Source organism: Lepidochelys olivacea, assembly GCF_965140295.1.
Source record: "Lepidochelys olivacea isolate rLepOli2 genome assembly, chromosome: 24".
NCBI lineage: Eukaryota > Metazoa > Chordata > Testudines > Cheloniidae > Lepidochelys > Lepidochelys olivacea.
The window spans coordinates 19140750-19153135 of NC_140434.1; the positions used below are offsets into that span (position 1 = coordinate 19140750).

Below are 12386 nucleotides of genomic sequence, written 5' to 3' on the forward strand. Positions count from 1 at the left end.
AAAGTGTTCCTCTAGAGCAAGCCCTAGGTGAAGAGGCTAAGGGCAGAATTTCTGGGAGGGGTGAATTGTTGCATAGAAAAGCCCTAGGGAAAGGAATCCTCATGGAGTCTTTGCAAGCAGTTTACTGCAACTGAAGGGTGTGAAAGTGATTTAATCAAGAAAAAAGAAAAGGAGGACTTGTGGCACCTTAGAGACTAACCAATTTATTTGAGTATAAGCTTTCGTGAGGAACTTTCACCAAGGAACTAGCTGTAGCTCATGAAAGCTCATGCTCAAATAAATTGGTTAGTCTCTAAGGTGCCACAAGTACTCCTTTTCTTTCTGCGAATACAGACTAACATGGCTGTTACTCTGAAATTAATCAAGAAAGTTTGAGTTCCTAACAGCCAGAAATTTTCTGTTGTGAATGGATCCACTGACTTTCCTGTTGAAGGATCCAATGTGGAGAGCTTTGAGAAGGTCTCAGATGAAGTGAAAGCTGTTAAGAAAGTTAAACAGTCCTATAGCCAAGTGGCTGTGTTTGGCCAGCTTATTGGGGAGACAAGGTTGTTGAGAAAGGAATGTCTCAATGCTAGTTCTGTAAGTGAACAGTATGTGGCCCAGGTCTTCCCACCTTCCACACACCTCCATCAAGTACAAGCCACTTCCACTAAAGGAGAAAGAAGCTGCTAACGAAATCCATGCAAACAAGTGACTGAAGTGAGTCCCACAGAAATAACACACAATGAGGAGTATTAAGTACACAAAATGGTGTAACCAAGAGAGCCTGAATTGCAGGCCTCCAGACTGGATCGCTGGGGGAAGACCTGATCCCAGTGTGACCCCCAGGGGTTTTGGGGTGGCAAAAGGGCACGGGCCGCATAAACCTTCCCACATGTGGCCTGCGAGTGCTATCGACCACCTCCGACCTAAGGGAGGGTGTGAAATGGAAGGGCCTGGTGTAATTCCCACCAAGGAACGGGAGAGATGCTGGGGCATCCATGGGAATGTTGGTGGGTTCGAACTTCCCCAGGTCACCGGCTAAAGTGACCCCGCTCAGTTTGGTCTCGAAGGGGGGAGTGATGTGACGAAGTGGGACTGTTCTTAATGTTTCCTCTGAATAGTGTGGGGGGTGCCTCAGTTTCTCCTATGCAGTTCTTAAGTATCTAGGTGGTGGGATAAGGGTGTATGATCGTTGCAGAGCCCTAGAGGGCAGGTGTGTGCAGGGGTCTGGACACAGAGAATGGCCGACACCCTGTTTCCTGGCCACTGATGGCCTGGGCCCTTCCCCCCTGCAAGGTGAGAGCTAAAGGGTTGGAGAACAAAGGAATCAGGTGACCTCCTGGCCCGGGAAAGGGACAAAGCCCAGAGGAGGAGGAGCAGGAGAGAATTTCAGTTTGGGGCTGGCTGGGGACATGGAGTGAAGTGCAGACGTGGTTGTCTGGCTCACTGCCCCCCAAAATGGACCCAGCTCAGGGATCCTGTTCTCTGCACCTACAAGCTCTGTGTTAGACCATGTTCCTGTCGTCTAATAAACCTTCTGTTTCACTGGCTGGCTGAGAGTCACGTCTGACTGCGGAGTTGGGGGGCAGGACCCTCTGTCTTCCCCAGGAGCCCGTCTGGGCGGACTCGCTGTGGGAAGTGCACGGAGGGGCAGAGGATGCTGAATGCTCCGAGGTCAGACCCAGGAAGGTGGAAGCCGTGTGAGCTTTTTGCCCTGCAGACAGTCTGCTCACAGAAAGGAGACTTCTCCAGTGTCCTGACTGGCTTCATAGGGAGCAGTTCCAGAGCAACACCCAGGGACTCCGTGACACCTGCCCCCTTTAAGGAGGAGGGAGGCCGGGGCCAGCCATCCCTTTAAGGAGCAGCTGTTCAAGGGAGCAGCTGCCCAGCTGGGGAATGGTGCCAGGTGTCAGTTAGGAGCTACCCCGGACAAAGTGAAAACCGTGCTTTAGGCCCCGCCTAGGGGATGAGCGCAGGCAGATAGCTGTGGAGGGACCCCAGCTGCATCATACCAAGCCCCATGGAGGAGGGCTGCGGTGCCCTGAACTGCAGGGTGGGGGTGCAAGTCCAAGGACGAGGCAGGAGGTTGGTAGGAAAATCTCTCCAGCGAGGTTGGGGGCTGTTTTGGGCTGGCTGAGCTCCCTGGAGCAGAGGGACCCAGGAGCTGGAAACCAGGGTGAAGTAGCAGCCCAAGAGGGTTGGGGCCTGACAGGCCGTGCTGGGCTGTACTGAGACAGAATAAATCCACCCCCAAGAAGGGGGGATATTGTCCCAAGTGCTTCTGGCTGTCAGCGAGTTAGCGGGACAATCGGGAGGGAACTGACGGCAGGAGCCCTGCAGGGTCACCTTGTGCCACAAGGGGGCACGCCTAGGACAGTGCTGCCACCCCCCCACGGAGATGGGGGCCTGTGTTGTGCTGATCATTGCACAGACCCCCCCTGAGTTTGGGCCCCCCCTTGTGCTGGGGGTGGCACCTACCCCCTGAGAGGGGGGTCCCCAGGGTGCTCGGTGCTGCACAGACCCCAGCCGAGATCCGGTCCCCTGTCGCCCAGGGGCTGCAGACACACAGGGAGATGAGATGGGCTCACAGTCTAAAAGCCAAAGGCAGGATCGCTCTCCAGCTGGGAGCAGAGGCCCGGAGAGCAGCAGGGACTGGCCTACGGGCACCCAGGGAGTCACCAGCAGAGCTGGGAATCGAACCCAGAGGTCCAGGGTGCCAGCTTGGGGCCTGACCCATCAGGGCAGCCTTTCTGCTGAGGAGGTACAAAGCCCTGGCCCTGCCTCAGATCCAGCCCCAGGTGGGGCCTTTTCCCCAGGCGGCACTGACTCTGATCTGGCCTCAGGGCAGGACTGTTGGCTGGTTCAGGGGTGTGGGGAAGGGATGTGGGGCTTTTCTCTATCACCACCCTGTTCCCTAACAGCGGAGCAGGAATCAGGGATTGGGCAAGTTACCCTGAGACAGCTGCTGACTCAGCGGGCACCTGATCAAGGGGCAGGTGGGGGTCTGGGATATTGGGATGTAGGTCTCCCAAGAAAGGTAACCAATTGCATTCAGTGGGATGTGCAAGGAGAAGCCACGCTTCTCCAGTCTCTGCTAGGGTGGGCATCACTCCCCTGACCCCAGGACTCCTGGGTTCTTTCCCTGGCTCTGGGAGGGGAGTGGGTATGGTGGGGGTGTCCGGGAGCCAGGACTCCTAGGCTCTATCCCCAGCTCTGGGAGGGACAGGGGGGTCTAGTGGTTAGAGTGGGAGGGGTCTGGGAGCCAGGGCTCCTGGGTTCTTTCCTTTAGCCTGATAGAGCCCCTTCCTGCTCAGGCCAGGTGTGGGGTGCTGGGGCCTTGAGGAACCAGCCCCCCCTCTATAAACCCATCACCGCTGATCATTATCCCGGCCGCCGGGGGGCTCCTGGCCCTGCCGGACTTGCGGGGTCCACAGGGGGTGCAGGCAGGACATGGCTGCACCCCAGACCCTGTGGGGGTCCGTTCTCGGCCCCTGCCGGGGGTCTGGGGTGCGGACACCCTGCTGTGCCCTGGACTGCGACTCCGCCGCGGCGGGCTTGGGTCCAGGTCTGACCGTGGAGGGGGCTTTAGGGGCCGGGAGGCGCCTGAGCCCCGAGGTGCCCCCGCCTGGGGATCCCCACCTGAGGGCTGGGGGGAGGGTCCGTGCCCGGGGGGGCTGAGGCGCTGAGTGCCGGGCTGGGGCAGGGGGGACTGAGCCCCGGTTGCTAAGGGCTGGGGGCGCGCGCGGGCCGGAGCCCCCCGAGTCCGCAGGCTGGGTGGGGGGAGCCGGCCCGGGGGCGGGGTGCCGGGTGGGGACGGGGCGGGGCGGGGCGGGGCTAGCGCTGGGGCCGGGCCGGGCCGGGCCAGGCGCATGACTGGGCTGGGCTGGGCTCTGGCAGGCGGGCGCCGAGGAGACCGGGGCAGCGGTGCGGGGCAGGACGGACACAGCGGCGCCGGCCGGACAGAGGGACGCGGCCGGACACCGAGCCGGGGTCGAGCCCAGCGGGGCCCCCTGCGTCCCATGGGCGCGCCCCGCAGCCTCGTCTTCTGGTGCCTGCTGAGCGGTAAGGGAGGCATCCCCCCGATCCCTCCTGCGTCCCCCATCCCGCGTCAGACCCCTTCTGCGCCCTCCGGTCCCTCCAGACCCCCCGATCCTCCCCTGCGCCCCATCCCCCTCCAGACCTCGCCAGTCCCCCCTGCGCCCCCCATCCTGTGTCCCCCCCGATCCCCCCATAGCCCCCCGATCCCTCCAGACCCCCGATCTCCCCTGCGCCCCATCCCCCTCCAGACCTCCCCAATCCCCCCTGCGCCCCCAGTTCCCCTGGTCCCTCCTGCGTCCCCCCTCCCGATCCCTCCTAACCCCTTGCATCCCCATCCCGCCTTCGCCCCCCTCACTCGCCCCCGATGCCCCCCCAGTTCTGCCACCTCCCCCCTGTCCCGCGCCCCCCTCGGTCTTGCCCCCACCCCCGAACTCCGGCCCTTGGCATCTGCCCTCTCCCTGGATAAACTTTCTCTGTTCCCAAGATGGCGAGGTTCAGGGAACCTGTTTCTCTGGCTGGGCGCCGGGAGGCGGGGGCGTAGCCTTCGGACTCTGCTCAGCTGAAGGGGGGGGTCAGTGCCTATTGCCCCCCCTCTGCCCGAAGGAATGTGGGGAATTTCAGCCCGCGGGGGGAACCTCTTTTACCCCGGCGGCTCCCCACACTGGAGCGAGCGGGTGGGGTCCTGGCCCCCCATTGTCCCGGCGTGGGGCTGTTGGGACATCGCGTCCCGCCCCACGACCCTTGGGAGCTGTGAAAAGGGCTCGCAGCCCCGGGGCAGGACAGCGGCTGATGGCGCAGGGGGCCGGCTCTGCCTTGCGTCCGGAGCGTGGGGCCCGTGGGAACAGCTGTGTGAAGTCACCGGATCCCAGGAGAGCCTGGGGCGTTGGCGCAGGAGAAAGGTATCGCAGAAACTGTGGATCTCGGGGGAAAGTGAACTCCTACTCCGAGGTCTCTGAAACCGAGACTGGGAGCGACTCCGCTAAACTCACTCTGCTTTCAGCTCCGTGTAAACACTAGGCTAACTAGGCTAGCGGAAGGCCCCTAACCCTGACGCCGGCCCCTCCCCCATGCTCCAGCTGGTGCTCGGACACCTGGGTTCTGTTGTTCTGCCCCCTGTGACACAGGCCTTGTCCATACTAGAAGGTTTCGCCTCTGTCGCTAACATGGCACCAGGATCGGCGACTCCTTGGCCCAGTCCTGCTCTGGGTGGGCCCCACGTTCTGGGTAGAGCTTGGTTCCTGTCCCGCTGAGCAATGGGACCCTGCAGTCCAGCTGGCTAGGACCCCAGAACCAGTGCCCCACCCCTCTGGAGCCTGCAGCGCGAATGGGAGTTCAGTTATAGCGGGTATCACCACTTCCTGTTGTGCGAAGCAAAGTGAGCTCTGTGGGTGCCACCTTTATCCTGGTCTCACTGTCCTTGGTAGGCCTCACCCCCATGTAACGATTCAGACTGGAAATAAGGTGAACCTGTTCATCTGGGGCAGGCAGAAAAGGAAACTAACCCTTGGCTGGAGCAATTCACCAAGAGGTATGGCGGGTTTTTAAATCAAGGTGGCAATTCTTAAATCTAGATGGGTTAAAAAATGCCTGGACTCCAATAGGAACGATTGTGGGGCAGGTCTCTGACCTGTGTCATCCAGGAGGTCAGGCCAGATGATCCCAAGGGCCCTTCTGGCCTTGGGATCTATCGCACTACTGGCTTCTAGCGGAGACCAGGTGTGCGCGTGCGTGTGTGTGTTTGCGAACACCACAGACATCTGCCAGCACAGCCGTGCCGCTCAGGGATGTGAAGGGGTCCCTGTCCTGGGTGTGATTGTACGCGGGGGTTTAGTCCGGGCTGCCGCTAGCTCAGGGCAAGCTATGCTGGTGTGTGCGGTAGTCACACCCAGTTGCTGTGTCGATGCACCCCACGCCCGGGTCTTGGTTCCCAACCTGCAACATGAGGAGGTGCTCTTGCCCCTAGCTCATAGGAGTGGGGGGTAGATGTTGTGGGAAGCTCTGCTAAGACAGCAAAGGAGGCCATATAATGGCCGAGCACAGCCCTGTCCTTATTTCCTATGGGCTGCTCTGCCATTTTAGCTACAAACAAATCTTGCCTCTGAAGTCTTTTTTTCTTAGTCTAATCAGCCCCCTGGCTTTTCAAGGGAAACGGGAACTCCTGGGAAAACTTCATTTTCTTTGTGGGTTTTTGACAAAATGGATTGAAAATTTTCATGTTTTGGATTTTTCTGGGTTGACCTGGAGGGAAAACAGCAAAACAACCCCCCCCCCCCAAAACCATACACCCCAGGAAACTGGAATTTTAGCTTGGTTGGAAAATGCTTTAGAACATAAGAACTGCTATAGTGGGTCAGATCAAAGGTCCATCCCATCCAGTATCCTGTCTTCAGACAGTGGCCAGTGCCAGGTGCCCCAGAGGGAATGAACAGAACAGGGAATCATCCAGTGATCCATCCCCCGTTGCCCATTCCTAGCTGCTGACAAACTGAGGCTAGGGACACCAACCCTGCCCATCCTGGCTTTGTGGAATGAAAACTCCTGACTGTTCTCCAGCACCTCCAGTTCCAGCATCTGTGCATTGGTCTGACCCCGCTTGGCTGCTCTGAGCATCCCAGCTATTCTTGCGGGAGACATGCAGTGCAGCCGGTCCTGGCGTCAGTGTGACCTCTGCTCCCTCACTGCTGATGGAAATGACTTCAATCGTTGAAAGGGAGGGGAAGCCAAATTTGATGGACTCTGGGGCTGAAATGTGTGATGTCCCCATCACATGCACTGCCCCTGTGTATACAGGGGATGTTAAAATGGACCCTACACGCACGCGGCTCCTTTCTGCTGCACCTGCATGCGCTTGGCTTCAGCCCAGTGCGACTATTGCCCTGAGGCGGGTATAGCGGAGAGAGGGCCCCCAGCTGGCTGCCTGTCTCCCTGGTCTGGTGGCAGGCTGCTGGGTTGGGGGCCTGTACGGGCCCTGTCTAGGGACATTAGGCATACCCTCTGTGAGGGGCGGTTCTGCAGGAGGGTGGGGGCCTTTCGCGGTACACCCAGGTGCTCTAGATGTAAAATATCCTGCTGAGAAAGGCAGAGTGCGTGCGGTGTGCTTAGGGAACATTCTGCGGGCACAGGTCCTACTGGCAACTTGCAGTCACTGCGTGTACAGCTTTGCTGTAGGGATACAGGTTGTGTCAGGAGGAGGGTGTGTAGGAATGTAGGGTGTGTATTGGGCACCCTGTGCTTAGGGAGTGCAGGTCTGCCTGCTTCAGGGGGGCCAAGTGCGCTCTAGCCCACAGGTTCCCAAACTGCTTTTGCTGCACTCTCCTTTGGAGTTTGGTGTCCCATGAAGGCCCCATCCCGTTGGGGAGGGAAACACAGCCCTTGTGTGGAGGGGAGAGCTGGAAAAGGAGGCCAGCCAGGTGGGATGGGGGGGGGTGCAAGAAAGAGTTCCCCCCACCCCTCCGTACCCACCAGGCAGCAGCTGCTCCAATGGCTCAGAGGGCTGGGCCCCACTGCCAGTCTGGGCTTTTGACCTGCTGGGCCTGGTTGCAGCACGGCACGGGTTTGGCACCATGATGGGGGCAGCTGGGCCAAACCTGAGCCACGCTGAGCCCTGTGTGCCAGCTTGTCATTGGGTGCCTCGGTCATTGAGAACCCCAGCAGCCCCACTCCCCTCCCCTGTCCACTCCCCTTGAGCCCAGCACACCCTGGCTGAGCCAGACACACAGAAAGGCAGGCTCAGGGCCCAGCCTGGGAGCATTAACCCCTTCCTCTCCTGCTGGCCACGTGGCCCTGGGAAACCCCCGGATGCTCCGATTCATCCTGCTCCATGAATCACACCCGTCCACCCCCTCTGTTCTGGGTGCGTGTGTCTGTCTGTCTGTCTGCACTGGTGCCAACACTAGAGCTCATCCCAAAAGTAGCTCTTTTCCTTGGGAAAGGCTTTGCGGGAGGGTTAAAGAGAATGGGGCTTTTTGAAAATCAGGTTTTTTTAATCTATTTTCACCAAAAGTCGAGAGGAATTGGTCAAACCCAGACATCGCACTGGGCAGCTTCTGGGTTTCGACAAAGTTGGGTTTGCAAAAATCCCATTTCAATGGGAGAAAACTTGCAGCTGGCCCTAGAGCTGCAGGAATGGCATGGCGACACCCCCGCCCCCAGTGCAGGCTGGGTCAGAGTCCCCATCAGGCCGAGGTCCCGGTTTCCCCCAGCACTGCACCTTTGCCTCCTCCTGCCTTGGTGACGGGGCAAACGTCTGTGGCATGTTCCGGCTGTACAGCAGCTCACCCCCATTTTGAGCTGGAGTGAATCCCGGGGTCCTGTCCACTGGGTGGGATTTGAGCCTTAAGCATCCAGGAGCTTGCAAAGATCAGTGGACTTGGCTGGCCTCCCTGCGCCTCTGTGAGGTTGGGAACTGCCCCAATCCACAGATGGGGAAACAGAGGCACAGGGAGATTCAGTGACATGTACAAGGAGCTGAGACTAGAACCCAGGCGTCCTGAGCCCCAGGTTAGCACCTCGCCTACGGGAGCCTGTCCTTGGGCAGAGCCGGTGAGCCTGGCGTCATTTGTATTGTGACGGCACCTGTCCACCCCCATCGTGCCGGGAGCTGCAGGGGTCCCGGGGGATGGTCCCTACCCAAAGAGCTCAGTCTGAATAGCCAGAGGGGATCGCCCTCCCCTCGCTACCGCTGGGATCGGAGGCCCAGGAAAAGGCAGCGGCTGGCTGGTACAGAGCTGGTATTTCACGGCCCAGACTGTACCAATAGTTAGAAGCCAGACACCAAAGAGACCACTGTTGCCAGGGACGGTGCTGGAGGCTGGGGGGCCATGGCAGAGACGTTGCCTGCACTGACCCCTTTGCACTGGGGCCCTGCTGCATTGGGACAAGCAGCCAATGCAAAGCCCATTGACTTTGTTTGCACTGGCCGAAGGGAGTGGGAGAGGCTGCAGGGAGCAGCTGCATCCCAGTACTGTCTGTCCCTGGGAACAACCCACTCCGTAGTCCCCGCTGTGCTGTGCTGTGCCCTGTCTCTGCACCCCCCTCCCACTCCCGCCTCTCTGTTCCAGCCTTACTCCCAGCTCCGCCCTGCCTTTGTCTCCAATGCCCAACATTCCTGAGGCCACCTCCTGCATTAGTGGGGAATGGGGGCTGGGAGCCCGGACTCCTGGGTTCTCTCAATGGGTTGGTGTTTAGAGCAGGGGCTGTGTTGTAGCCCTGTTTGCTGTGTCTGGCAGTGGGGGAAGGGAGGAGGAAGGGGCTTCTCAGTAACGAACTGAAGAGATGAGCTGTGAAGCGCTGTCTCTGCTCGTAGAGATCTCCCTGAACTGGGGTGTCCCCCCGGGCCCTGCGGGACAGGGAGCGTAATCCTGGCAGACGTGCAACCCCCACCCTGCGCCGCAGCTGTGATGCTGCCTTCCTGGAAGTGACTCTTGGGCTGAGATGGGGGCTCATTGCAGCTGCACGGCGAGGGATGTGGCGGCATAATGTGAGGAGAGACTGCTCTGTCCTCTGCAGCTACAGTGCTGAGCCAGGACTCCCGGATTCTAACCCAAGCTCAGGGGGAGTGCGGTCTTGTGGTTAGAGCAGGGGGGCTGGGAGCCAGGACTCCTGGGTTCTGTCCCCGGCTCTGGCATTGTAAGATTAGCCAAGTGTCCTTCCTGCTTGTCCCTCGGTTTCCTGTCTGTAAAACGGGGATACCCGCCCTCCCCTTGTCGTTGGGCATCTGCCTCTCTGAAGTGCAGAGTTGCGTCTCGTTGATCCTCCAGTGCTGGCCTTGGGGTGGCAGGGCTGTGACTGGCTTCCCAGGGAAGGGACTCAGGGAGCAGGGACAGGTCTGCCAGGTGGGGGCTGCAGTCGTGGGGAGATTGCAGGGAGCCCCCCCTTCGGTTACTCTCTCAGGGGCTCCTGTGTCCCCCTGCTGACCTGCAGGCAGCTGTGCCTTCTCCCAGCCTATCACCTGCCCCCGCCCCGCACCCTCTGGCCTGCCTTCCAGGGGTTAGTTCTCTCCCCCGCCCTGTCCGCGGTCTGGCACCAGGCAGATAGGGGAGTGGATGTCTGCTGCCAGGCCCCTTCCACTGAAACCGCTTTGTCTGCCTGCTGTGACTACATCAAACAGCACTGCCCCGCCCTCACCATGCAGGGCAGCCTCCTGGTGGGTGACCTACTTCTCCCCTCCCCCATCATTTGCATGTGTTTAAAAAACGAGGGAGAATCTAAATTACCCCCGCCCCAGGGGCTGCTTGCTGCATCTTGTGGGTTATATTTATTAAACCATATTGATTGGCCTGGCACACACACCCCATCGTCCCCTTCCCGGATTCCCCAGGGCTGCAGACTCTTCTCCTGCCCGTTGTGCTCCGGATTGGATGGCCTTTATGGTTCAGACCCTGGGTTCAGCTGGGTTCTCTCCCAGCTCTGGGAGGGGAGTGGGGTCCAGTTAGGGTGAGCAGATAGCGTGAAAAATTGGGACGGGGTGGTGGGTAATAGGTGCCTATATAAGACAAAGCCCAGAATATCGGGACTGTCCCTATAAAATCGGGACATCTGATCACCCTAGGTCTAGTGGTTAGGGGTGGGGGAGTTGGGAGCCAGGACTCCTGGGTTCTCTCCCAGCTCTGGGAGGGGAGTGGGGTCTCGTGGTTTAGAGTTGGGAGCCAAAACTCCTGGGTTCTCTCCCAGCTTTGGGCCACTGGGTGGCCATGGGCAAGTCACAGTCCTCAGGTGTATGAGCAGGGAGGTGATTTTACCTCTGTCTTGGTGAGACGGATCCTGGAATTCTGCGTCCCGTTCTGGGGGCGCCTGTGGAAAAGCTGAAGAGGGGGCAGAGACGAGCCCCAGAAACGATCTAAGGCTGGAGAAAAAGGTCTGATGGGGAGAGATGGACGCAGTGCAATCTGGTTGAGAGCTGACTTGGTTATGGGGTTTGAGCGCCATCCCGGGGAGAAATCCTGCGAGCTGCAGCCACGGAGCTAGCAAAGGAAGGCAGAGGAGCCGGGGCTGGCAGCTGCCACCAGACAAATCCCAGCTGCGACAGGAGGCAGCAGTCTGACATTGAGGGGGTCACTAGGGGAACAAACTCCCGAGGGCCGTGGCTCCATCTCGGACCCAGAGCGGGGGCCTTTCTGGAAGGGGCTTTTGCCAAATGCAGGTGATTGGGCTCAGTGCAGGGTCACTGGGTGAAACTTGCTGGCCTGCGATGTCCCCTCTGGGGATGGGGAATGGCCCCTCTGGCCTTAACATCTAGAAAAATGACCGTTGCTGTCTCGCATGGTTTCCCTACCTGTTGGATGTAAAGAATCTGGCTTACGCTGGTGGCTTGTATCCTGGAAAGGTTTCGAGGGTGTGACGATGTGACTCAGCAGGGAGGGGGGAGTGTTGACCTGGGAATGTGCCCTGGGGATGGGAGACCTGAGAACCTGTCACCTGAGCCGGGAGGGGGAGGGGGAGGTAACACCTCTGCCCAGGAATGTGAACAGGGGCTGCAGCAGGGAACCTGCTGGGTGAGTTTTTAGTTTCAGTTTGGGGCTGGGGAGAGGAACACAGGGAACCCCAGGGCTGGGGTCTAAGCTCCCTGCTCCCCCAGAAGGTCGTGATTGAGGGGTCCTGGTTGTACCCACAAGCTCTGTTTTTGGACTGTGTTCCTGTGGTCCAATAAACCTTCTGTTTTACTGGCTGGCTGAGAGTCTCAGTGGATCCCAGGAAGAGGGGTGCAGGGCCTGGACTCCCCCACACTCCGTGACAACTGGTGGCAGCGGTGGGATCTACTGCACCCCGTGAACGGCGCTTCCTGCAGTAAGTGACTGGGGAGCAGTAAAACGAAGGGGAATTGACGGGGACCAGGCGTGCTGAAGATTCAGAGAGAGACGGTTTCGGGGGGCGGTTAACCCCTGGGAATGTGTGACCAGAGAGAAAGACTTTTGCAGTAACAGGGTCCCCCGGGGGATTGCAGCGAGCGGTCCCAGGGGCGGAGGAGTCTGCAGCTCGACCCTGGCAAAGAGTCGGTGACCTCAAGAAAGACTGGCACACGAGGGGCTTTTCCTGGAAACCGTGGGAAGCTGCCCGGCCTGCGAGGGGCCAGCAGGGAGATGTACGCTAAACGCCTGAAGAGCGACCTGGTGGAGCTGTGCAGGCAGAGGGGGCTGCGCATCGGGAGGTCCACCAAGGAACAGCTGATTGCCCAGCTGGAGGAGAGGGATCGCTTGGATGACCCGATCCCTGTCCCTGAGGGAAGCCGCCCGGCAGACGCAGCGTGGGCCCTGGGGCCTGACCGGGCTGGGAGGGGTCAGACTGCTGCTGAGGACATCCCGAGACCCTTCCTACCTGGGCCTGGGGGAGGGGTTGGGGGAAGCCCAGCGAATACCGAGGGCACCCTG

General features: G+C 59.7%; 1 protein-coding gene across 3 annotated transcripts in view; it reads left to right on the forward strand.

Annotated features, from left to right (window-relative positions):
• Window positions 1-3832: 3832 nt before the first annotated feature.
• Window positions 3833-12386, forward strand: part of NECTIN2 (nectin cell adhesion molecule 2) — a 47590-nt gene continuing 39036 nt past the window's right edge. For all 3 annotated transcript variants that reach the window (XM_084614067.1, XM_084614069.1, XM_084614068.1), the window contains exon 1: window positions 3833-4044. In XM_084614067.1, the coding sequence (XP_084470193.1) occupies window positions 3852-4044 (193 nt within the window). In that variant the 5' untranslated portion in view covers window positions 3833-3851. The remainder of the gene's footprint in view (window positions 4045-12386) is intronic.